Source organism: Papaver somniferum, chromosome 3, assembly GCF_003573695.1.
Source record: "Papaver somniferum cultivar HN1 chromosome 3, ASM357369v1, whole genome shotgun sequence".
NCBI classification, from domain to species: Eukaryota; Viridiplantae; Streptophyta; class Magnoliopsida; order Ranunculales; family Papaveraceae; genus Papaver; species Papaver somniferum.
This window is the reverse complement of record NC_039360.1, coordinates 146,069,780-146,096,419: the sequence shown is the minus strand read 5'-3', so window position 1 is coordinate 146,096,419 and position 26,640 is coordinate 146,069,780. Positions and strand designations below refer to the sequence as shown.

General features: G+C 35.2%; 1 protein-coding gene and 1 long non-coding RNA gene across 2 annotated transcripts; both read left to right on the top strand.

Annotated features, from left to right (window-relative positions):
- The first annotated feature begins 10,886 nt into the window (after nucleotides 1–10,886).
- Nucleotides 10,887–25,210, top strand: LOC113357630. The gene is made up of 3 exons (XR_003363736.1): nucleotides 10,887–11,101; nucleotides 13,723–13,725; nucleotides 25,198–25,210. It is a non-coding gene; the product is annotated as an uncharacterized LOC113357630 (long non-coding RNA).
- Nucleotides 21,509–24,320, top strand: LOC113357629 (lysine histidine transporter-like 8). The gene is made up of 5 exons (XM_026601068.1): nucleotides 21,509–22,141; nucleotides 22,394–22,527; nucleotides 22,620–23,047; nucleotides 23,150–23,281; nucleotides 23,713–24,320. The coding sequence occupies exons 1-5, from the start codon at nucleotides 21,750–21,752 to the stop codon at nucleotides 24,196–24,198; spliced, it is 1,572 nt and encodes a 523-aa protein (XP_026456853.1). The 5' UTR covers nucleotides 21,509–21,749; the 3' UTR covers nucleotides 24,199–24,320.
- Nucleotides 25,211–26,640: the final 1,430 nt, after the last annotated feature.

The window sequence follows — 26,640 nt, the reverse complement described above, 5'->3', positions numbered from 1 at the left end:
AAATGCTCATATGGTTAACCTTTTGGGTTACTATGTTGAATCATCATACACGTACACATTTGGGCACAGTTTTCACAAACCCAGTAAACGTATATCTCAAGTGTGTGTGACAAGCTAAGTTGTCGATCTAACGGTTGAGAAATATTAGCTTGAATCTAAATTAGGTTTTCATCTAACGGTGAATATTGATTGCTTTGTATCTAAGGCAAAACCATAATTTGAAGACTATATAAAGGAGACATCTAGCATTGGGCAAAACTAGTCCCCACACGTCTGTGTGATACTAGTGCGCTCGCTAAAGTCGATTCTCCTCTAACCTTTGGTTTTCTTCTGTAAAACCAGGTTAACGACTTAAAGACTTAATTGGGATTGTGAAGCCAGACCGATACTACTTTTATCGTAGTTGTGTGATCTGATCTTGCATCTTCTATCGTACGAGTACAATCTTATTGATTGGCTTGAGATCGTGAGAGTTCTCCGATAGGCAAGATAAAGAAGTCACAAACATCTTCGTCTAACTGTTTGTGATTCCTCGACGTCCTCTTGTTTATACAAGTAAGACTGTTGTGAGGTGATTGATTAATCTAGGTTGTTCTTCGGGAATATAAAACCGGATTATCAATTGGTTCCTGTTCACCTTGATTTCATATCATAAGACGAAACAAAAACCTAGGGTTCTTCTGTGGGAGACAGATTTATCCTTTGATAGACTTTTCTGTGTGAGACAGATTTGTTTATTATCAAGTCTGCAATTTTGGGTTGCAGCAACTCTTGGTTGTGGGTGAGATCATCTAAGGGAATCAAGTGCGCAGTATCCTGCTGGGATCATAGGCGTAGGGAGTACAACTGTACCTTGAATTAGTGAGAGACTGATTGGGGTTCAACTATAGTCCATTCCGAAGTTAACTTGGAGTAGGCTAGTGTCTGTAGCGGCTTAATACAGTGTGTATTCAATCTGGACTAGGTCCCGGGGGTTTTCTGCATTTGCGGTTTCCTCGTTAACAAAACTTCTGGTGTTCGTGTTATTTCAATTTCCGCATTATATTATTTTATCTTTATAATTTGAAATAATACAGGTTGTGCGTCGAAGTTTAATCAATTAGAAATCCGACCTTGTTGTTGTTGATTTCATTGATAAACACTTGGATATTGGTCTTTGGTACCGTCCAAGTTATTCCTTGTGTTTGATTAAAGACTCGCTGATTTCTATTAGCTCGAGTAAATCAAAACAAGAGAGAGATAATAACTCCTTGAGATACTTTTATCTATATTGAGTGTGACTGTCTAGTTGATTCTCTAGCAAAGTATTTCGGAGTTAGACCATACAGATTGCTAAGCTAAATATTGGGTGGTGTTGTTAGACCCCCGCTTTTTCACTGTCGACACTTCGATCTAGTTTGAGTGAATCTTATATCAGAAAAGAAGATTCTCAAGCATAAACAACTAGGTGTAATCAAAGTTTCAACAACTGTTATTCAATTAAATCAAATCAAAAACTAATAACACTACAATTATCTAGTTTCCCACCAACGTTACTCGTAGAGCTTCTTGATCCCACAGAAGTCTTTAAACGAGCGGTCGTAAGAGATTTCACCTAATTATGATACTTTCCTCTCTGAATAGACGGCTCCACCAGAAACAACAAGAAATGAAGTTTGCCTGGATTTTATGATAGTTTGCTAGAAATCCAAACTTAGGTATTTATAGACCAAGGATGTTTGGACACCAAGGAATTTCCAAAATCGAAAATATTCTCAAGATATGCAATTAATGGAAAAATTCAGTTTTCATAATTCCAATAAATGCTTGTCCAATATTTCCGAAATCTCTCAATAGAAAATCTCCAATTAGTAAATGCACATTACTAATTTTTATTCTCTAGAGATATGCATAATTGCTGGTAATTAAAGCATATAAAACCAAAAAACTTAATTAAAAGATTCTTAATTTATTTCCGCATAGGATCAACTTGAGTACCAAGGAATATCTTTGAACAATAAATGATAACAATTAATGCTCGTGTTCAAAGTATGTTGACATCTTTTCACTATAAATCCTTATTTCATATTTACACGGATTTGCTTTCTTGGAAACAGTTATACCACACTTCCAAACAAGTTTAAAATTGGTTTGCCAGTATTGCAAGACTACTATGTGATTGGTTATACCAAATCACAATGGTTAGTTGTGATCGGTCCTTCCAAGTCACATACATGGGTTTGGATCGGTTATACCAATCACTAGGATCGGTTATACCTAAATATGGTACCTACATGTGATCGGTCACACCAATTACCAGGACCGGTTACACCAATTACAAGGATCGGTTCCATCTACACATGGTATTTACTTGTGATCAGTCATACTAGTTACGAAGACTGGTCACACCAATTACAAGGATCGGTCACGCAACACTTATGATCGGTCACACCAGTTACTAGGATCGGTCACACCAATTACAAGGATCGATCATACCATCACATGGTGAGTACTAGGATCAGTTACACCAAAATGATCAAGACCGGTCATACCAAATCATAAGTCTAGGCATTGTGATCGGTTATAGCAAGATACATAACCTGAGTTAAGATCGGTTATACCAACTCACACATATTGGTCATCCAAAGATATGCAATGAATAGCAAGACCAATAATCCTATTGATTTCTCTTTCGATTCACAAAATAAGTTTATGAATGTACTTCCTTTAAACAAATATAAAAAATTGTTTTGTGGGATGAAATCTTCACCATAACCCATTTACATAATCATAACACTATATTCAAGATTATGTTGATGTCATATCTACGAAGTTCAAAATATAAGCATTATACTTCGTAGTCTAATTCCTTAATATTATGATCATACTATTATGATCGTGTCACATCACTAGAGTATCATCTACAATATATACAGCTTCGCAGTTATGTTTTCAATATGCACGACTTGAAAGATATGTTAGGAATGAAAAAAGTTCAAGTCAGTATTACTAACCTCAAGTGGAAGGATGATGTCGTTGTTGTAGTTCGTTACTTTTTCACATTCTTCAGGTCTTCGGAGTAATACTTGTATGTCTCAACATTTATAGACTTTCTAGTCTAACCTAAACGAAGTTGACTCTAGTATTTAATCAAGCGACTCTTGATGAGTTTTGATGCTAAAATATGACAACCAAACTTGACATACAATGTTTGGTGAGTTCAACCGAGCTATACTCTAACAAGTAAAGCACAGACTAACGGGGAGCATATCATCTTGCTGTGTAGTATTCTATACTACAAAAGAGGAATAACAAATAGGTTCGGTCTGAATATCTACCTAGCTTTCCTTTAGGGGAAGTAAAGTTTTTGTTATTCAAATGCATCAACAACACCATTTATTTTTGAATATGTGCAGGTTATGAGCTGTTGAAATATGGAATCAAGCGTATGAAGAATGATTTAAGAGAATGTTATGTAATGTAATATCTGTATCTTTTAATTCGTGTATTCTTCATACGTAATAGAGTTTTGTCACTAAAATTGACAAAGGGGGAGATTTTTAGAGCATTGCTCGGTTGAACCCACCAAGCATTGGTATGTCAAGGTTGGTTGTCATATTTTAGTATCAAAAATCATGAATCGCTTGATTTGATTACTAGAGTCAACTTTGTTAGGCTATATTAGGAAGTTAAGAAATGTTGAGTCATACATGTATTATTTTGAAGACCTGAAGATTCTAAAGACGTATCGCCAACGACGATAATATAATCCTTCCGCTTGAGGTTAGTAATACATGACTTGACTTGTTTGCATTTATATATTTTAAGCTTTCAAGTCGTTTCTGATTGCATAACATGCGAAGTTATATATATATATATGAAACACTAGTACAATAGACTTTAACATCATATTGTGGTCAAATTGTCAAGAAAAATATACCAATAGTGATAAGTGCTTTATATTGGTATATTGAATTACGAAGTATAATGTTTATCGTTTGGACTTCGTAATTGCAAAATCGCCATAATTTTTGTACTCGTTACTAGATTGTGTAGTGAACATAGGTTTGATTTCGTACCTAGAAAAATACGTTTAATTACATGAGTTTAAGGAAGTATACGTACGAACTTGTTTCGTAGTTGCAAGAAACTTAAAAGGATTGAAGGTCCGATTTTCATTGAAGATATTAAGGTTGAGCCGATCCTAAACTATACAGGGAATCAAGGTAGAACCGATCTCTACCTATATTGGGAGTCAAAGTATAACCGATCCTAACATGTTTTAGGAGTCATGGTAGAACCGGTCCCAATAAGCAAAACTGATTTCTCTAAGTCACTTACATTTTAGGGTTTGTGTGATTTGGAAATTGGGTTTGAAAAATAAGAAAGTTCAAAATGTCGACATAATGAGTAATTTGAACATGTGCTGAAATCTTATTTCTTAATTGTTCAAAAATATTCCTTGATACTCAAAGTGAGATCCCAAACCGAAATAGTAGAGAATCTTTTGATTTGATTATGAAAAAGTAGAATTGCATTGTTATTTTAGTTTCCAATTATTGATTTGATTGACTAACAATTGTTAACTCTTTATTGCACCTAGTTTGATTATTCTTGCGAGCCTTCTCTTCTGACATAAGGTCACTCAAGCCAAATCAAGGGATTAACGTTGACTGGTGATCATCCATTCTTAACAGATTCTGTTATGTGCTTGATCGATCATAAGTCAAGAATCAAGTTTGTTATTGTGCAGGTACAAAAGACTATTGAAGATTGGAGACAAGACAATTTCTCTTATCGGTTTCGTATCTTTTTGAATTGCGTTTTGCACAAACTTGATCGGCTGAGATCCGACTAAATGTAGTTTATCTTTTGACAGACTTATTATCGACTAGTCGTATTTAAATCGACAAGCTGTCATTTGGTGGTACTCTTTAGTATATCCGAATCTGGTAGTTATGTTTGACTCGATCTGGTTAACTTGTTTAATCCAAATTTTGAAAGATCCAAACCTGACAAAGGAGTTTAACTGATTTTAAATAGAAAATCCTTTGTCACACTCAATATAAATATCTCTGATTGATTTCCTGAGATAAAAGAGGGGTTACCAAACATATTAGTCCGTTACTGTTTGAAAGATGATCGGAAGGGTTAAGTGCTTAAAGTCTTTAGAGAGACTGAAGCAACTTAAGATAGTGGACTCTATCTTAGGATTCACGTGCGTGGCTAAATTGGTTGTAGGCGTAGGGATACCGAGGAAACTAGGTAACTAGGGGTAGTTTAATTACTTGATCTCAACTATACGAAGTTGGTAGTGTCTTAATATAGCGGCTTAATTCTAGGAGTGTCCAAAACTGGACTAGTCTCGAGGTTTCTCTGCATTTGCGGTTTCCTCGTTAATAAAATATTGTTGTGGGCTTTTACTTTACTTTTCGTATTATAATTTGTTTAAGTTATAATTAAAGTAATTGCACTTGTGCGTTAATCCCAAACACCTGGGTTGATCCCTATAGTTTAAGTTCAGTTTCGAACAAGAAACTATATACCAAGTGTATACCTTGTGGTTGTCATCTTCTTGTTAGTCTCTGTCTATATTAGATCACGCAAGGTATATGACTAATAGGTTAATATCGGAAAGATTGTGGTGTATTTGGTATCCTCTTCATTTCAGTATATTTAGAAGTTTCATTTTCTAGTTGCACATAATAGTGATCCCTAGAATTACACCTATGTATTTTAGTCTTCTAGGATTTATATTATCATTATTTTATTTTTTTCTTGATCGGTGAAGAATTTGGTACTGGCGAGCTTCGAGCTCAAATTTATGGTATCATCACCTAGTGACTTTACCACTACATTACAATGATATCCACAGATTCATATCAAGAATATAAAACAAAGCATGGACAACTTAGCTTAGATAAAGGACGCTCTGGATTCATTATTGGGAAAGCTAAATCGATGGTTGTGGTTGTTTACATCATTATTGTATCATTAAATTTTTATAATGAATATTTTATCAATCTCTCATTGTAAATGTGTTATAATTATGTTAATAAATATAGTTTCATTAAATAATTTTATTAATTTTTCATTATAAATATCTTCATACATCATAAATATCTTATAATTATCTTCATAAATGAACTTTCATTGAATATTTTATTAGTCTTTCAGTATAAATGTCTCACAATTTTCTTAATTAATATACTTTCATCATTAAATATTTTATTAATGTTTCCTTATAAATATCTTATGATTATCCTAATAAATACTTTCATTAAATAAATAACAAATTTGTTAATAATCATATCAATTGGGTAGTGTTTGTGGGTGGTGGTCCATGAAACCGGTGATGATGGTGATGAGGTAGTGGTGATGGGCGGTTCTGGTGGTGGTAGTGTAGCTGGTCAGTCTGGTAGTCAGGTAGTGGGGAATTCTTACTCAATGTGAAAATAAGCGGGTTACAATACCAAAAAAAAATTGTACAGGCTGCCCGCAATTTTCCCTAAAAACAACCAGAGAAAAATTTAACGATAATAGGGTAATGTATCTGCTATTAGGATAGTAAAGGTTTTCAGTTGGTCCCACTACATGTTTCACTCGGTCCTTTCATCGAGACACCTATTACGATCAACCTAGCAATTCTCAAAAAAAAAAAAAAAAAACAATGGAAACAAATTGTCACTATATATAGAGCCAACAAAAAAACGTCAATGGTCAAAATTGACATAATTCTTCTTTTACTTATTATGGAGGTCGTTCCGCTACGATACAAGTGAAACTATAAACTAGCTTATAAAACAGAGTTTAGAAAACTTAGGCAAGATAAGGGACGCTCTGGATTCATTCTTGGAAAAGTTAAATCTACGACTGTTAAATGATCAGTTTAATTAACTTCCAATAGTAAATATTCTATTGATATTTCATAATAAATCTTTCTCCAATTAATCAAATAAATACATTTTCATTAATACATTACATAATAAGTTTATTTTATATTAAATCAATAGACATTAATGGTGGTTGTGATGGTGGGAGGGGGCGGTGGATCGGCGGTGGGGATATGGTGGTGGGTGTTGGTGAGAATGGTGGAGGTGTAAGAAGTAGTTGTAATAGGATGAGATAGGTGTCTTAAGGTAGAGAAATTATTTTGTTACCCTTGGTTAATTCTTTTTTAATTTGATATTATTATTATTTTCTTTTATTTCTTTTATTTATTTTTATATCAAAATAAATATAAAGGCCATATTTTTCCAGGGAAAACATAAATCAATAACATTGGTTTTAAGATTTGTCAGATCGGGTCAAGGCTACACGCGAATCAATTGTAATAGATAATTTAGTTTCTCATATCTCTTTCTATTCTCATTTTTCTTGTCATGATTTATGTTTCTGCTATTTCTTCTCGACTTCATGTGATTAGGCATGCTTGAGAAATAGTTCATGGTAATAGGTAAAGAGGAAGATAAGTAGATAAGAAATGAAAAAGATCAAGAATTACAGATTATTAAACTTTAGGAAAATAAATAAACACAAATCTATTTAAATTTGGAATAATTTATATCAACAGAGGAAGAAAAGTAATTCTTGAAGCTAAACAGATTTTGTAAGATTAATCTGATTGATAGACAACTTACGCAAGATAAAGGGCACTCGGGATTCATTCTTGGGAAAGCTAAATCTACGGCTGTAAAATGATTAGCTTAATTAACTTTCAATAATAAATGTTTTATTGATATATTTCATAATAAAATATTTTTTTAATTAATAAAAAAAATATATTTTCGTTAATATAGTACATAATAAATATATTTTATATTAAATCAGTAGGCATTAATGGTGGTTGTGATGGTGGGAGAGGGTGGTGGATCGGTGGTGGGGATAATGGTGGTGGGTGTTGGTGAGAATAGTTGAGTGATGACGATAATGGTGGTGGTGATGAAAGAAGTAGTGGTAGTGGGATGAGAAAGTGTCCTAAGGTAGATAAATTATTTAGTTACCCTTGGTTAATTATTTTTATTTGATATTGATTTTTATTTTATTTTTCTTTTATTTATTTATTTATTTTAAATAAAAATAAATATTAAAGACCAGATTATTCTGGGGAGAAGATAAATCAACAGCTGTGGTTTTAAGATTTGTCGGGTCGGGGCAGGAAAGAAGATGAAACCTATAAAAGAAATTGACCCTATACAAGGCTACACGCGAATCAATTGTAATTGATTTAGTTTCTCATATCTCTCTTTATTCCCATTTTGTCATGATTTCTGTTTCTGCCGTTTGTCCTCGACTTCATGAGATTATGCATGCTTGAGAAATAGTTCATGGTAATAGGTAACGAGATCCAGAAGATAAGTAGATGAGAAACGAAATGGATCAAGAATTACAGATTATTAAACTTTAGAAAAATGAATAAACACAAATTTATGTAACTTTGGAATAGTTTATATCATCAATGGGAGAAAACTAATTGCTGAAGCTAAAAGATTCCGTAAGATTAATCTGATTGATTTTGAAATAATTTTGCGTTTTCAGTTTTGTTACAAATTTGGTGAACGACCTTTGATGATTTATTTGTTTTCGAAGTAGGGACACTACTTAGTTTTGAAGAAATGAATGATGTAGTCCAGAAATGAACTCCATATAAAAAACCTAAAAAACAGAGTTCATTCCAGAAATGAACTCCATATAAAAACCTAAAAAAACAGAGTTCATTTCAGGAATGAACTCCATATAAAAACCTAAACACACAAATCTTCATCTTCTTCATCATCTTCATCGATTTCATCTTAAACAGCAGCAACAAAAACAAAACACATAAATCTTCATCTTCAAATAACAGCAACATCGTATTCATCATCTTTAACAGCAGCAACAAACAACAGATGCCCAAAAAGAACACAAAACTTCATCATCTTCATCGACTTCAACATCATCATCAACAACATCAACACCAGCAGAGAAGAAAAAACCCTAAAACTCCGTCGTTCATCATCTTCTTCGTCGTCTTTATCATATTCATCGTTTTTCATCTTCGTCTTCAACAACAACAATCATCGTCTTCAACAGCAGCAGATCTCGAGAAAGTCTTTATCATCTTCGTCGTCTTCAAACAGTAGTCGGTCAAATCTTCAAATCAAGATTCATTGTCTGCAGCATAAACAACAGCAAAAAAGAAAAAAGAAAAAAAATGGAGAGAAAAAAAAAACTAGATCTGAAATTGAAATATAGAGGAGAGAAAAAGAAAATCTGAAAATAAGATATTTTCTACTCCTTTTTTTGTATATATATGGTCCTTGTAGGGTATTTTTACCACTACAAGGTGACAATTACATCATCCATGACGTCATCTTAGGACCAAACTATAATTTATATTTTTAAAAGTGAAAACTATTGTCGGACCCAGTTTTGTAGATTTTTCCACTATGAAACCCACCGTCGGAAAAATTTCGTTCGCGCCCCCAATTTTTTGGTAAAAATTCTTCACAGACTCATAATTCTGTAAAATTGTATTTTCGTTTTTTTTCATTCCCAACTAACTTCTATATAGAAAGGCGAGAATTTCCTTCAAAATTAAAAAGCCTCTGGTATGTTGCAGATTGTTCTTTGAATCTTCTTTGGCAGCACATATACACTAAGATCTCGATTTTCATCGTTATCATCATCACCATCATTTACATCTCAGATAACTAAGAAAGAAAGGAAAATGTCTGAGCGTGATAAGCGGCTACGAAAATACATTAATAGAAACACGATAGCAGTTCAAAGTTTATGAAATCATCCGATGAATCGTTTTGATTATAAGAAATTGATCAACCAAAAAAGAAGGAAAAAAAAAAAGAACATAACACATTTGATCAAATTTCTTCATCGAAACATCAATTTATGACCTACACCAATGATTCTTCCCACACCCATTCTTCAAAATTACTATGAAATGCAACGAAAAGAAAATCAATCTCAGCTTAAACTTATTTCACATAACGCCTATGTTTTCCAAAAATAAAAATAAAAATCAATTACATCAAATTTGCTCATACTTGTTGGAAATTCTTCTGATTCTTCCAAATACAATGATCATCTATTACTGGTTGCTCAAAATTTCCATTGAATCAATCGAACTGCATCATTTTCAATTGCAATTTCTTCCAAATTGGAAAATGCTTTTAAGAGTTAGTGCCGTACTGAGCTTTCAGAGAACAATAACGGCCTTAACCTTACTTAATTAATCATTTAAATCTGAAAACTGTCAATAGTGGTGCAATATTCTCTAATTTGGATAAGGTTTAGAAAAGAGGCGAGGAAGAAGAAAGACGGACAAGAATACTAAGGATTAGGTTTGTTTCATTTTTTCTTATACAAAAAAAAAAGAGACTAATTTACCCTACTACACTTAGATATGTGATGCACCTGTCTCTCATCTTGCATCCGCTTTCTACACTCGTGGAAACAAATATGTAGGAATTACCAATAGGTACCATTATAGTGTTCTTAGAGCAACCACAGCCATGAGACGGACCAAATACCAAAAGTAAGACTAAAAACCAAAAAAATTTGGTATTCTGGGTGTTCAAGCGCAGTGGTAGAACACCAAATTTGGTGAAGCGTAACTTATACACACGCCCGATGTCAGACGGAAATTATATTCACGTTTGTTGATTAGGCGGCTTTATATTATGCGTTTGAGTGAAACGTAGGTATAATGCGCGTTTGATTGAGGCGTAGGTATAATTAACGCCGGATATGGGACGGGGATGGTAAGTGCGTCTACAGGGACGGGGATTAAAAGTGCGTCCCATTCATACGGAGATATAAAGTGCGTCCCATTCAGTCTGCAATGCCAGTTCTCCCTCCTTACATGCCACACATCTTTTCTTGCCAGCAAACAGCGGTCTCATCTTGTCCAATAGTAGCAGTAGTAGTAATTACAACAGCAGCAGCAGCTGCGTGGTAGTTGCTGCTGGTCTTTTACCTAGTGGTACTGCTGAGCAATCACCACCATCATCTCTAAACAATCTCAAGGCGTGTAGCTTGCTAAGAGGATCAGTTAGAGTTAGAAGAGCAGAACTCACATACATAGGGGCAACGGATGATGACAGCTAACTGGACCAGTCTTTGGGTGAGTGACTAAGGGGAAAGAAGGTTCTTTGTGGTAGGTCGAGGGAAGCACCTTTGACATGCTTGCAAGTTGATCTTCTCTTATAGTGGATGTTGCTAACAGACGCTCTTTATAAATGCGCCTCACCTAAACGCACATTAAAGATACGCCTAGACAGAGACGCTCAAAATACATGCGCCCAGCCCAGGCGTTTTTTATAACTGCGCCTCATTCATACGCTTTCTATACATGCGTCCCATTTCAGGCGTAAGTATTAACAGCGTCTGACGCGTTTGAAGAGGGCGGAGTTTATACATGCGCATGACTCATACGGTGATTAAACTTACGCCTGATTGTATACGGTGATTAAACTTACGCCTGGTATCATACGCTCCTAATACTTCCGTCCCACTATATCTTTTTTAGTCTGGGTCGACGACCACATTTGGTCTCAAACCCTAAATTTGGCGACCAAATTTGGGTTTACTCCTCACCACTGCGGCACTTTCGGGGACCAAATTTGGGTTTAGTACCCAAATTTGGTCGTGACTGTGGTTGCTCTTAGTTAGTGGCAGGTCCATCCATTAAAGCCCACTAATCAGAGGTCCATAATTAAGAGAAAACATGAAAATGGACCAAATTTTTTAAGCCCGGGTCCTGTACACGTGCGGGACAAATTGTACGAAATTTCTAAATACCTAAACTACCCTTCCAATCCTACATATATTAAAGCAGTCTATTTCAAAGTTTCTAAAAAAAAGTTCAGCCGATTATTCTTGGGAAAATTCTGCTCTCTTTCTTCTTCTGGATTTGGGACTAAGGTTTCTGAAGATTTCTTCTGCGATTTTTAACAAGTATGTTGCTTAATCTTTTCGTTTCTTCTTTCTGCTACAGTTTAATGGAGATAGGTTGTGTTCTGTTTTTTTTTATGATTCTTGTTCGTTTTTATTCAGTTATTTGGTTAGATTGTTAAGTTTTTAGTTTATTTTAGCTTTCGATTTGATTATCTTTCTGTTTTCTTTTCAAAATCAGTTTTGTTTTCACTTTCAGATCGTATTATCCAGCAGTACATATATGACATACTCATTGTTTCTGCTACAGTTTTTGAATCATTATAAGATTTGAATTTTGGATCATGGAGATCGGTTGTGTTCTGTTTGTTTTTTATGAATCTTGTTCGTATTTATTCAGTTATTTGGTTAGATTGTTAAGTTTTTAGCTTATTTTAGTTCGATTTGATTATATTTCTGTTTTCTTTTCAAAATCAGGTTTGTTTTCACTTTCAGATCGTATTATCCAGCAGTACATATATGACATACTCATTGTTTATGCTCTTGGATTCTGTTTCTTGCATAGATCTTTCACTTTTTTTAGTTTGACCCATCAGTACGTATGTGAAATACCGTATTACGTGCTTCGATTCTGCTGTTTCTCCTAGATTCTTAATTATTTTTGTCATGCAGTTGATTTTGTAGTTCATGAATCTGCAGTACATATATGGCATACTCATAGAAACTGCTCTTAGAATCTGTTTCTTGCATAGATCATGGAGATCGGTTGTGTTCTGTTTGTTTTTTATGAATCTTGTTCGTATTTATTCAGTTATTTGGTTAGACTGTTAAGTTTTTAGCTTATTTTAGTTCGATTTGATTATATTTCTGTTTTCTTTTCAAAATCAGGTTTGTTTTCACTTTCAGATCGTATTATCCAGCAGTACATATATGACATACTCATTGTTTATGCTCTTGGATTCTGTTTCTTGCATAGATCTTTCACTTTTTTTAGTTTGACCCATCAGTACGTATGTGAAATACCGTATTACGTGCTTCGATTCTGTTGTTTCTCCTAGATTCTTAATTATTCTTTGTCATGCAGTTGATTTTGTAGTTCATGAATCTGCAGTACATATATGGCATACTCATAGAAACTGCTCTTAGAATCTGTTTCTTGCATAGATCTCTCACTTTTTTTAGTTTGACCCATCAGTACGTATGTGAAATACTGTATTTTAATACTGTTGCATCTTTGTGACATTTGCAGGTTCAAAACATGTATGATGCAGAGTGTTCCAATCCAAATACCTACTGCTATGCATACATTTATTATAATCATCATCATTTTGCTGTCAAAGTGCCTGTGATTGCTGACTTTGCTGTGTTTTTGCTCCTTTTTTAGTCTTACCCTTCAGTACTTATGTGAAATACTGTAATATGTCTTTCGATTCTCTTATTTTTCATAGATCTGTCACCTGTTGTTGTCATACTGTTGATTTGTAGTTCATGAATCTTCAGTACATATATCGCATACTGATAGGAAGTGCTCCTTGTTATGTTTAAGGAGAAGTGAAGTAGATGCAGGCATACAGTGGAGCTGCAATAATGGGTGCTGCTGTACAACAACCCAATCTTTTTACTAAAGGTTCTTCAACTTTTTTTCCCAAGTTGGGTACTACTACTGCGGATAGATTACCTTCTCAAGTTAGGCAGACCCTGAAGTACGTTCAATAATTGATAGTGAGAATCGTCAGTTTAACACTTGGAGCTCATTGCTTCAGAGAATTTTACATCTCGCGCAGTGATGGAAGCTGTGGGTTCTTGTCTCACAAACAAGTATTCAGAAGGGCTTTCTGGTAAAAGGTAAAGATGGTGCTTAATGTTGTATTTTTTCCCTGTATTTGTATTGAAATGCATTTGATCATTTCATTCTGCAATGTAGGTATTATGGTGGCAATGAGTACATTGATGAGCTAGAGACACTTTGTCAACAAAGGGATTTGTTCATGTAACTGGCACAGGGTATGGATCTTCATGGAGGTCACTTGTCACATGGATTTATGACTCCTAAAAGACGGGTATCGGGACTTCGATTTATTTTGAATCGATGCCCTACCGTCTTGATGAATCAACAGGTGCTGCTCTGCACTCTTATATTGTGTAATGACTATGTGGTCTATTGTTGTTCATTTATAATTCGTTGATAATTTGCATTCATTACCAAATTCACTTGCAGGCCTTATTGATTATGATATGCTTGAGAAAACTGCCACCCTCTTTCGACCAAAACTCATCATTGTTGGTGCTAGTGCTTATCCTCGTGATTTCGATTATCCTCGAATGAGAAAGGTATACACATATATTTTGATTGTCAACAGTTGTTATTCTTAGTGATCAGAGAATCAGACTAGTTAACCCATTACGCACACCTAATTCCCTTTCCTGCTATGTTTCTTGAATATTGCAGATTCTGTTGGGGCTTTTCTCATGATGGATATGGCTCACATAAGTGGTCTCGTTACTGCATCTGTACTTGCCGACCCATTTGAATACTGTGATGTTGTAACAACCACCACTCACAAGGTACACCTAGTCACATTCATGAAGTCTGCAAGACTGCAACTACTGACACCAACACAAGCATCATTTGTTTTTATTGGTTTAGGTTCAAGGGTCTTGTTGTTTACTATGTCTTCTGTTTCAATTTGCAGTCATTACGAGGTCCCAGAGGTGGCATGATTTTCTTCAAGAAAGATCCTGTTCTTTGGGTTGATATGGAATCTGCGATTAACAATGCTGTTTTCCCAGGGTTACAGGTAACTAAAACTGTAGCGGTTATTTGTGATTTATCATTGGTTCAACATTATAACATTTTTTAGGTTTGTTACAGTTGTTTTTCGTGTATGAATTGACAGTACATATATGGCGTACTGATACAAAACTCTTCTAATTTTGTTTTATTTGAAGTTTTTCCAATTTTTTTTGGTTCGATCCATGAGTATGTATGTATAATACTGATAGGAAGTGCTATTTGCTGTGTTTTTGCTCATTTTTTAGTCTTACCCTTCAGTACTTATGTGAAATATTGTAATATGTCTTTCGATTCTCTTATTTTTCATAGATCTGTCACCTGTTGTTGTCATACTGTTGATTTGTAGTTCATGAATCTTCAGTACATATATCGCATACTGATAGGAAGTGCTCCTTGTTATGTTTGATTCAGTACGTATATGAAATACTGAAATAGATGCTCTTTGTTATGTTTGATTCAGTACTGGAATTGGATATGGAGATGATCTGGAGATGCAATTCAGAACTTATTGCAAGAAATGACAGATTTTGAATGATAGGAACAGGAGTTGTTGTTGGTTCAGATTTGCAAGCTTGTGAAATTGGTGGTGGTCTTGATGAAGTTACAAATTGGTTGTGACGTGTGTTTCAAAGAAGGTGTGCTGCAAATGGATTTGGAGGAACATAGAAGGTTGGGTTGCTACATTGTATGATCCTACAATGTATGTGATGTAATACGTTTTCTAATTTATTTATCATTGATTCTTACAGATTTGTACTCTACCTGGAAGCAGTGCAGCAAATATGTACTCGAATTTGTAAGCATTCAGATATATAATCGGATTTGTAAGCAGTACGACAGATATGTACCCAGACAGATATGTACTCAAATTTGTAAGCAGTGTAGCAAATATGTACTCGAATTTTTAAGCAGTGTACCAGATATATACTCAAATTTGTAAGCAGTGTAGACACACACGTTTGGTAGTAATGGGCATTATGGACATTTTCATGTTTTAATTAATTTTGGACCTCCGGATAAAAAAAAATTCCGGTTGGACCCTACTATAAATAACTATATGGGCCTAGGACCAAACAATAAATTTTCCAACAAATATACCCCAAATATAAAGGGGTACATCGAACTTGATAGTTGACATACCAAATTTAGGCAGACAACATGGTGTAACATGGTTATACATGAAGGGTACCCATGCATGAATTAGCCCAACCCTTTTATATGGGTGGTAGTGGTTGGTCATAATGGTTGAATAATTTGTTATGTAGCTATGAAAATGGTTGCATAACCTGTTATGCATCTATAAAAATAGTTGCATAACTTTTTATGCAGTCCAGAAAATAGTTGCATATAGGGCTGGCAATGGATAGCCGAAATCCGAGATCCGTTTCCGAAAATCCGACATCCTATAGGATTTAATCCGACATATTGGATATCGGAATCCGATAAGCTATCGGATAATACCTCTTATCGGAATCGGAATCGGATTGGGGTCCTTCCGTTAGGTTAATATCCGACATCCGATAGCCTAGGGGTGTACTTGTAAGTTCCTACCCCTAGGTATTATCTGTCGGGAGAATAACCTAATCAAAGTCTCAGACTCTTTAGTGTTACTCATTTTTTCTCATTCTCTAACACAGAAAACTCAGAAAGATATTCGTGAATCGTGATTTGATCGAGAGAGAGGGACTGAGTGATCGATTTGATCGTGATTTGGTCGATAATATTGATGATCAGAGACTCTCACTTAAGAAGTAAGTCATTAGTCATGAATCTAATCGATTGTTTCGAAGTTAGTTTTTTTTTTCCCCAAATCGATTGTGTATTTGCATGTTTGATGTTTGAATATATCAATTGTTAGAATCAATCATGTATTCATGTTCTTCTTTTATCTTTTTCATTACAACTGAATTCAGATGAAATTAGGGTTTTCGATTTGATTTGAATTTAGGGTTTTGAGTTGTTTGATTGATTATCAATTTTATATCAACCAACGATACCCTTAAGCTGCTATATATTGTTGTTGCTCCAAAGGAATTTGAATCTTCCTTTTAGTTTAATTTTGTCATTTCTATGTTAATATGTCAACTGATTTCAAGAAATCTTTGTGAGATTTTGCCCCTGCTACTTTCATTTTTATACTATTTGGAATCACTATTTGTTGTCTGCATCACTATTTGTTTTTCTTTCTAATTGATTGTTTCTGTTTAATCCCTTTTTATGTCATATGTACATTAATGAACTCATGAACTGTGTGTTTATTTCTGGGTTGTCGTTGTTCTCAGAATGTCTCAAAGTGAAAAAGCATCCAATAGAGTTGGAAATCCAAGCTGCAGTCAACCAATTTCCCAACAGCCAGAACAAGAAGATCAAAGTGTTGCTCCTGCTTTCTTTAGCAACTCTTCAGCTCCTGCTTTCTTTAGCAACTCTGTCTCTCGATGTAAGAGGCCCAGGTACAACTAACCCAGATTATGCTACTTTTCTGTTGGAAAATGATGAATATGATGTTCAAAAATCTGAGTTAGAGACGTACTTAGAAGAACCAATTCTTCCAACTGTGTCACCCCAAGATGAATACAATTTTGATATATTGAGTTGGTGGAAGCTAAGTGCCACTAAGTACCCAATTCTATCAAAGATAGCAACGGATGTGTTGGCTGTTCCGGTGACCAGTGTAGCATCAGAGTCCATGTTCAGCGATGGTGGAAGGGTTCTAACAACACACAGAGCTTCATTAATTCCAGAATTAGTCCAAGCACTTATATGCTTAAGTGATTGGCTGCCAGGCTTCTTTGATGCAGGTAAATCTTCTTTTCCTTTGCTTAGTTCTTTTCCTTTGCTTTTCTGTGATGCATCATGTACCATTAGCTGATCGAACAACAATTGAATCTTTCATTTTCTGCAACAACCAAGGAAAGCATAACCATGAGCATGACCATGAGTAGCATGAGTATGGACAAACATGTATAAACCCTGTTGCTAGTATAACTCCACCTGCAAATGCGCTTTTATCATAAAGAATATATTGTTTCGTTTGTTTCGTTTTGTTTCGTTTAAACCCTGTTGCTAGTATAAACCATGTTTGCTTCTCTTTTGTTTCGTTTTTCCCCATTTCCGTCACATGAACACTCCGCGGAGACCAGTACTGGAACAACCATTAATATGAGAACCTAAACTGCTTTGAATTCAGTTTTTGGTGTTACAGTGTAGAAGATGTCTCTCATGTTTAAGACTATTTGTTTTTCTTTTCTAATTGATTGTTTGTGAATGCAGATATGGAAGTCATCGACTGAAGTTGATGCAATGATGCAACATATAACCAGGCATCCAAGGAAGATCATCACTAGCAAGTTGTTTGACATTATTGTTAATTCTATGTACAAGAAGACATGGTTTTTTCTCTTTTGCTGTTGTGTACTTTAGTTTGCAGACTGTTTGGTTGGGTGTTTGTAGTTTTTTTCTTCATGTGTGATGTGACTGAGACGCTGGAGTAGTGTTTGTGTGGGTTTTTCTGTCTTTCAGTTAAGCTAACACTTGAAAATTCCATTAAATTTCAGATTTTGCTTCTGTCTAACAAAACCGGATATTAACGGATAAAAATCCGATATCTGATAGGTTAACCTTAACCTTATCGAATTGGATTTTTGATATCCGTCGGATGTTATCGGATATCGGATATCCGATAACCCTTAACCTTAACCTTATCGGTATGGCCAATATCCGGCGGATATTTATCCATTGCCAGTCCTAGTTGCATAACACGTTATGCAGTAACCTTTTTTTAGTATCAAAACCAACAAAAAAAAAGACTGCATAACTTGTCATGCACCTACAATAATATCTGCATAACATGTTATGCAGTCGAGAAAATGGATGCATAACGCGTTATGCATCAACTTTTTTGTAAGCACTGAAATAAAAAATTGATGCATAACTTGTTATGTAGTCGAAAAAATTATTGTATAATTCATTATACGTCTTTTATTTTTAGTGATGTTGTTTTTTTAGGCATATATATCGGTTTAGTGGTTGCATAACTAAATTAGTAGATGCATGAACCAAAATATGGTTGCATAACATTTTATGCATCTTTTTATTGTGTCTGCGTAATGTGTTATGCATCTTTTTTGGTGGCTGCATAATAATTATGTATTAAGTTTTCGAAAATTTTGCCTAAAATGATGATCAACTCTGATTTTTTCGTGAAAAACAAAAATTTGATATTGTTGTTTGTACTCGTTGTGTATCTCTTAAAAAGATTTCCAACGATATAAAATTTGTAAAATTCCAAGGCGCGGTTTTTTAGATATGTTATATCCAAGTTGCATTGCCAATTATACCCCTGATGCATAAGCCGTTATGCAGACGTTTTTCAAAATTTCCTATAATTATGAGTGTCACAGAATTAAAAATTAATTGTGGGCTTGACAATGAAAATATTATTTCTTTTGGATCTGCGTCTAATTTTCACTTTTTAAAAAAAAAAACAAACAGACAGTTGACTGAGTCCACTGAACTAGACTCTCTCTAATATATTATTCCTATAACTATAAGGTATTTCCTACCTAGTATTAATATATAAAAGGGTTGGATCCCCAACCTCCTTACGAGCAAAAGCTGAAAAATCTTCCTGGATCATTATACATAAACGACATGGGCGAGGCGGACATGCTTGTTAATGGGTCCAATAAATTTCGTCCCACCACTCCCACTCCCAGATACAAATTCATTCAGAGGGAACACCGGAATACAGTTATCATCACTAGCATCATCATAGTTGTGATTATCATTATCATCATGATGCGTGAGAGGAGCGTGCTTACTTGAATTTATGACAAAACAAAAAGAAAAAGCACCAGTACCATTTTCTGAACACCATAAATAATCGAGTAATTAACAAACATACCCACAGAATATTTTTAACTTTATCGCCATTTTAATGAGTACACTTAGTGGGTCCTGGTCCCGCGGTGTTTGGAAGATGGTGATATAATCTCGGGCTACGTGTCTAAAATTTCTAATTCCTACACAGAAAATGGACCAACCCGATCGACTGTTTCCCATCTGAGAGACAATTATTTGTCTCGGACAACCCACTATAGAATTTGACCATCTTATCCTATTCCTACCAACCTCCAATTTTCTTCTTTTTCTTTGGTTACCAACTTAAAACCTACTCACTTTTTCTTTACCTACCAAATCTCACTTACAGTTAGACAGCATAGTGGTTTATCGTGCTGTACTTTGGGTCGGGTTTACATACGGATAAGGGTTGGGTAGCTTGAGTTCAGGGACGGGCTTACTTACCAGGCAATTCCGGTAGGAGTTGACAGAAAACCTTAACCTGGATGGAAAAAATTAGAAAATCCCACAGTGGAACGATATTTTTATATTTAATAACCATGTTGACATTGGATGACCACTCAATCGGACAACTCCACAAAAATACATATAACAAACGTAATGATTAGATGTCTCCATGTTCATTTTTCCAGACATTCCATTCAAATAATGATATCTTTGAGTATTACATCGATAATTTAAACGATTTTAGAAATGGAAATTTTTTTGAACCCACAGTGCGAGTTCAAAACGGAATTTGCAGCATCATAGCCGTTGGATGATGGGATGTGTCATCATTAACTTAAGGACTTAACCACAGTTATATATTTGGATTTCTAAATCGGAAAAAATATATTTATGTATTAACAGAGACGAAATCATACTGATAAAACAGAGACGAAGTCATACCGATCAAAAGAAAATAAAGACAAAATCATCTCACGAATTCAATGACGACTAATAACTAAATTAACTATTGATCAATCATTAGCAAAACACAGGAATGCTTAACACTGAATCTCTCGGTAGTGATAGGTTTCAAGAAGAGATGGAATAAAACAACATACAAATTTTTATTTTTAAATACCATAAGACCTTCAATGGTGAAATTCCTAGGGGAACTACTAATTAGTATTTTGATTCTGTCGATCAACCAAGGAAAGAGTCGCTCATCAAATTACGTAGATCAGTTGTATTTGATATTAAACTAATCAGTTCTGCTGACATGATGGTTTTTTTCCATCATACTTGGTTCGTAGGGGAATTTACCATTGAATTATTAGTTATACTTGTCAAACTTATTTTAATAGGAGAAGTATAAACTCATCAGAAATGAAGTTGTTGATGGTAGAAAGGTATTGATGGTATGATAGATTCTCAGATTTGATATGGTCCAGTTTTTTTTTTTTGGGTAGAATGATCCAATTTTGTTGAACTGTTGGGCTAGTACTATTAGATTTTTTGAGAATATTTGGTACAAATACGCCATATATTTATCAAAATCCTATACATAACCATAGCTAAATTTTCAGTTTGATGATGTCACATCCTCATCATCGAACGACTATGATGGTGCGAAATCCATTTTGAACTCGCAATGCTGGTACAAAATTTTTTCCTCCAGAAATTATGATACAAACAATTTTCTTAAACTTTGTAGTAACTTAAATCTAACTGACTAATTAGCAAAGACTAAAAACAAGCTCAAAAATTCATTAAATAAACATGTAAAATCTGTTATTTCTAAAATGGGGTGAGGGGCTGTGTGTATAAGGATAACTATAAACACATGTAAAATCTGTCATTTCACCCTATCGGCTAAAATGGATCCGGTTGCATACGGGTCGAACCGACTCATACACCGAACCAGCAGCTTAGTGTTGAGCTAATCATTCAGATTTTCAAAGCAAAAATAAAGAAAAGTAAAAGTGAGGGGGGGTAAATTCGTAAGTCAAAAGTAGAAGGAAATCTGTTAATTAAGGAATGAAGCATGAAAACCATTTTGTCTCAGTTGTCCCTCTCTTACTCTTCTGATCTGCTTTGAGTGCTGAGCTCTCATCACGCTCCTTCCATCCTTATAAAAACATTGCATTTCACAGCTTTACTTGGCATCTATCCCTCTCTCTCTCTCAGTCTCTGTCTCCATCATAATCGTCTTCTTCTCCACTTAAATTCTCATAGACAAATAGATATTGACAAAACTTACTTTCCAACCCAGTTCTGACTGAGATTGTTGTAGAGAGAAATGGATGAGAGACCAGAGATGGAGTTAATGTCAATACCAACAACACCACGAGTATCAACACCGGAGATATTAACACCAACGGGACAGAGATCACCAAGAAGTATCAGACTAGGAGGATCGAAAGATCAAACAAAATCATCATGGACACCAACTTCACTAATATCACCAAGGTTTTTAAGCCCGATAGGGACTCCAATGAAAAAGGTTATAGTTAATATGAAAGGTTATTTAGAAGAAGTTGGACATATTACTAAACTTAATCCTCAAGATGCTTGGTTACCTATTACTGAATCTAGAAATGGTAATGCTCATTATGCTGCTTTTCATAATCTTAATGCTGGTATTGGTTTTCAAGCTCTCCTTTTGCCTGTTGCCTTCTCCTATCTTGGCTGGTAAACTCTCCCACTCACTCTGTTTTTGCTCTGTTTTTGATTGCTAATAGTGTTGGATTCTTTGTGGCTAAAGTAATAATAATGTATGAAAATTGTATAGCCTTTTTTAATGGGTTTGGCTATGTTTTACTTTTAATATTCAGATTTTGCTACACTTCCAGTTCCTTCTATTTTTGAGATGTTCATTTATTTAATTGCTATTTCTTGTTTTGACATTAATTTATGGGATTATTTTTTGGGTGTAAATTTCAGGAGTTGGGGAATAATCGCTTTGACAATAGCTTACTTCTGGCAACTGTATACACTGTGGGTTTTAGTCCAGCTACATGAAGCAGTTCCTGGGAAGAGATACAACAGATATGTGGAACTTGCTCAAGCAGCTTTTGGTGAGATCTCTTGCTCTCTTTCTCCAGAAAACATTTGATTGGGTTGCATATTTGTTATCTCTTTATAATGAGGTTAATTTCTATTTGATCAGGAGAAAGGCTGGGTGTGTGGTTAGCTTTATTTCCAACAGTATATCTATCAGCAGGAACTGGAACAGCCTTGATTCTCATAGGGGGAGAAACCATGAAATTGTTCTTTCAGATAGTTTGTGGTCCTGCTTGTAGTTCCAATCCTTTGACGACTGTCGAGTGGTATCTGGTTTTCACTTCTCTCAGCATTGTTTTGTCTCAACTACCGAATCTTAACTCGATAGCTGGATTATCTCTAGTCGGAGCGATCACAGCCATTGTGTATTGCACAATAGTGTGGGTTCTTTCTGTATCTCAAATGAGACCGCCGTCCATGTCTTACCAGCCAATTTCTTCGCCTACAGCAACTGCTTCAACCTTTTCAATATTTAATGCTTTAGGGGTTATTGCCTTTGCATTTAGAGGACACAACCTAGCCCTTGAAATTCAGGTAATGGAGTTATCGTATTAGTAATAATATATGCTTGCACTTGTTGAAAACTTCATTGAGTTATTGAAATGCTAAAGAAGATTACACTTTGGAATCTTTCAGGCGACCATGCCGTCTACTTTTAAGCACCCTGCACACGTGCCCATGTGGAGAGGAGCCAAGGTTGCCTATACCTTAATTGCTATGTGTGTGTTCCCTGTCGCCATAGGAGGATTCTGGGCTTATGGAAATCTGGTAACTGCACTTGTTACTTTAATGCAAACCGATATCCAGATTCAGGGATTTCCTTGAAAACTATCACATTAGTACAAAAAGGGTACAGCTGCTATAACATCTCAGAACATTTATAATACATGGATATATAAACAGAAATCTACCCTTGATTATCATTCCATAAATTACAGGGTATAGTGTGATCCCTCCAGCTGAATTTTAGATGAAAGTCGCATCTTATGTTAATCTGTCAGCTAATAGAAATATGATAAGATCTGTTCCAGTAGATTGTTACTTCCGCTCATTGAATCATCGGTTTGTTGGATGTAAATGTGGAAAATTTATTCAGTGCTTGGGTTGCTGTTTATGATTTTAGAGCTAGAAACACATGTGTATACTTGAGTTTGTTTTGTGTAATCAAAATCCTGATATGCTATTTTCTTCTCGTATAGATGCCTTCGTCAGGAATTCTAAATGCCTTGTACGGATTTCACAATCACGATATTTCGAGAGGGCTTCTAGCAACAACTTTCCTCTTGGTTGTGTTCAACTGTCTAAGCAGCTACCAGATCTACTCAATGCCCGTTTTTGACAGCTTTGAAGCAGGATATACGAGTCGCACGAATCGGCCTTGCTCCATTTGGGTGCGATCTGGTTTCCGAGTTTTGTGTGGTTTCATTTCCTTCTTCATTGGAGTTGCATTCCCTTTTCTCTCTAGTCTTGCTGGTCTCTTAGGAGGTGTTACTCTTCCAGTAACATTTGCTTACCCCTGTTTCATGTGGGCTCTCATAAGGAAGCCCCCAAAGTATAGCTTTAGTTGGTATCTCAACTGGACCCTTGGTTGGTTAGGGATTGCCTTTAGCTTGGCCTTTTCTGCTGGAGGTATTTGGAGTACGGTTAACAATGGTCTTAAGCTTAGGTTTTTCCAATCTAACTAAAAGTTTAATGTAAGAAGAATACTTTAAGAATTTTGTGTGAGATTCTAGTCTGAAAGACGATCGAGTACTGTAATACTAGTAATAGTATTTCAAGTTGTTCATTGATATTTTTGTTTTGGATATAGTATCACTCTATCTGCCTGCAACTAGTCCGAAAGGAGAGCCCCAAGCAAAACAGTAACCATAGCAGAAGGTCCAAACTCAAGCGGTAGAACTGTTGAAGTACCACCAGTAAGCCAGAAAAACTTGAGCTACCCTCCTTTGTTTATGGATGCAACTGCTAAGCCAAGTTAGCTTAGAAATGTTGTTTTTAGGCTTGGCTGGTGCACTCTTTTTCGAACCGGAGGTTGGCTTGTTTACTTAACTGGATAGTCAGTGCTTGCTGGTCATGGAGTGGTTATGCATTGCACTTGTTGGCTTGACTATTCCACTCGTTACCAGTAAATTCAAGCCAAGAGCCCAATTCTATGCTATCTAAGACACCTGGAGTTTGAAACTTTTCATTTAAAAATTTGAGTTTTTTTTTTTTTTTTTGAATGCATGGGGTTCATGAAATTCAATATAATGCTAACTCAAAACCACATTAGAATGAGGGTAATTTCCATAAACCTAAAGACGCTTTTAAACACTAAGAACTGAGGTTAAGCAATCGACCAGTATTGACTTGCATTCTGTGCATTTTCATCCCTGCTATAAAATGACATCAGTGAATAATGGAAAGATTCAGAACTGCGGATTTAAAATCTGACTAGTTGAGTGTTTAAAAAGTCGAGAGGCCTTCCATTACAAAGACTAGAAAGCTTCCTTTTCAAGGACCAAGCAAATTGCGAGTCTCTTTGAAGACACTCTCAGTTGAAAGCATATCTTTATAGCAAGAATCAGAATATAGCCGTCCATTCTAGCTAGGTAGTAGTGTGAAGCTTTTGGAACCCAAGACTTTAAACTTGATTTTTATTTTCTTTAATAATCAAAGTTCAATTTGATACCAAAGAACGCAAGTAGTGGTGGTGGCAGTCGTTGATGATGTCCACACATCATTATTGAGCATTTTGTGTTCTTGATACCCGATAGCTCTTTCTTGTAGCTTCGTTAAAATAAGAACAAAAGAAGAATGTAATGATCTAGACATGTAACCTAATCCCACTAGATTTTATTCTTATTTTATCAGAACATTAGCCGAATTTGGGTTCAGTTAATTAAGAAAGAACAACCAGTCAATCAACCCATTTAGAAGTTGAAGGGAATTGAGGGCTCCCAAGCCAAGTTCATTAGCGCTATAAATTCACCATTATATCTTTAGAGCTAGCGAAATTCAAAAACAAATTGATCAAGTTCACCAACGCTATTGAGTTTTCCATTTCATTTTTAGAGCTAGCAGATCGCAAAAACTAGAAGCAAGCACTCATGCATATTGGTCCGGTATATTGGCTTCTTCATGGGTATTTGGTGTATTCCATCTCTTGCACACTGGACCAAGAAGTTGTAGCCAAGTTGATCACTCCATGATGGTCCGTGTGCAAGCCATGGAATGCGTTAATGATTTCATGCAAAATAAGCATAGTCGCATAGAGTACTCCATTGTTATACTGTAGAGGTAAGTAGGAAGACTAATCTAATTGATATAATGGATTCCCAGTGTTGCAGCAATATTACGCATTATCTTTTGTTTGTTGACCATGATGACTCTTGGCACATGTTTAGCAATAAGGACCCATGTCCGTAAACAATGTCCGACTTAGTTTTACAGCTAGAGTTAGCTTTTGGACTTGTGATTCGTGTTACCAGTAATCAATTTAGTCAAAATAACCAATCAATGAATATAATTAGAGTTAGCTTTTGGACTTGTGAGTTTTCTTTAGATCCAATGAATATAATTATTCATGTCGGATCTTGTACCATAAGAATTAAGTAAGTTAACCCAGTTCACCACTGTAATCAACTATATATCCTCGGTAAGGTAATAATAATCATAGACCTGGGACTGAGATTAGATAATAGTATGTGCTCTCTATAGTGTGATGATATGATATTAAACCAAATCAACATGATAATCTACTAAAGAGAGACTGAGAGAATAGAAAATATCTTGTTAGATTATCATGTTTCTTAACAGTGAAGTGAAGGGTTATCGAACATCTCATTGTCTCTGTTAACTGCACTTTGTTTAATTGGTCTGTGCACACTAAGCTTTTTGAGGGTTACTCTCTGAGTACTCTTATCTGTAATTGGAATGCTGTTATAGGAAAATAGCTAACTGTACTCTCTTTTCTTCTTTCATCTCTTTGATGAGTGAAGCTTTTCAATAATCTACTAAAGAGAGACTGGAGAGAATAGAGAATATCAGGTTCTAGTTTTTCACAACCAACTTAACAGTGACAATTGGGAAATTTAATCTTTGGCTCGAAACATTGCTGCAGTTGAATGATAAGTGATTGCAAATGT

What these genes read in the sequence shown, in the direction of transcription:
- LOC113357629 (XM_026601068.1), top strand. Translation starts at nt 21,750, where the DNA reads ATGGATGAGAGACCAGAGATGGAGTTAATGTCAATACCAACAACACCA. An exon ending in ACTTGCTCAAGCAGCTTTTG is followed by an intron (nt 22,528 to 22,619) that starts GTGAGATCTCTT and finishes CTATTTGATCAG; the next exon opens with GAGAAAGGCTGGGTGTGTGG. An exon ending in TCTGGGCTTATGGAAATCTG is followed by an intron (nt 23,282 to 23,712) that starts GTAACTGCACTT and finishes CTTCTCGTATAG; the next exon opens with ATGCCTTCGTCAGGAATTCT.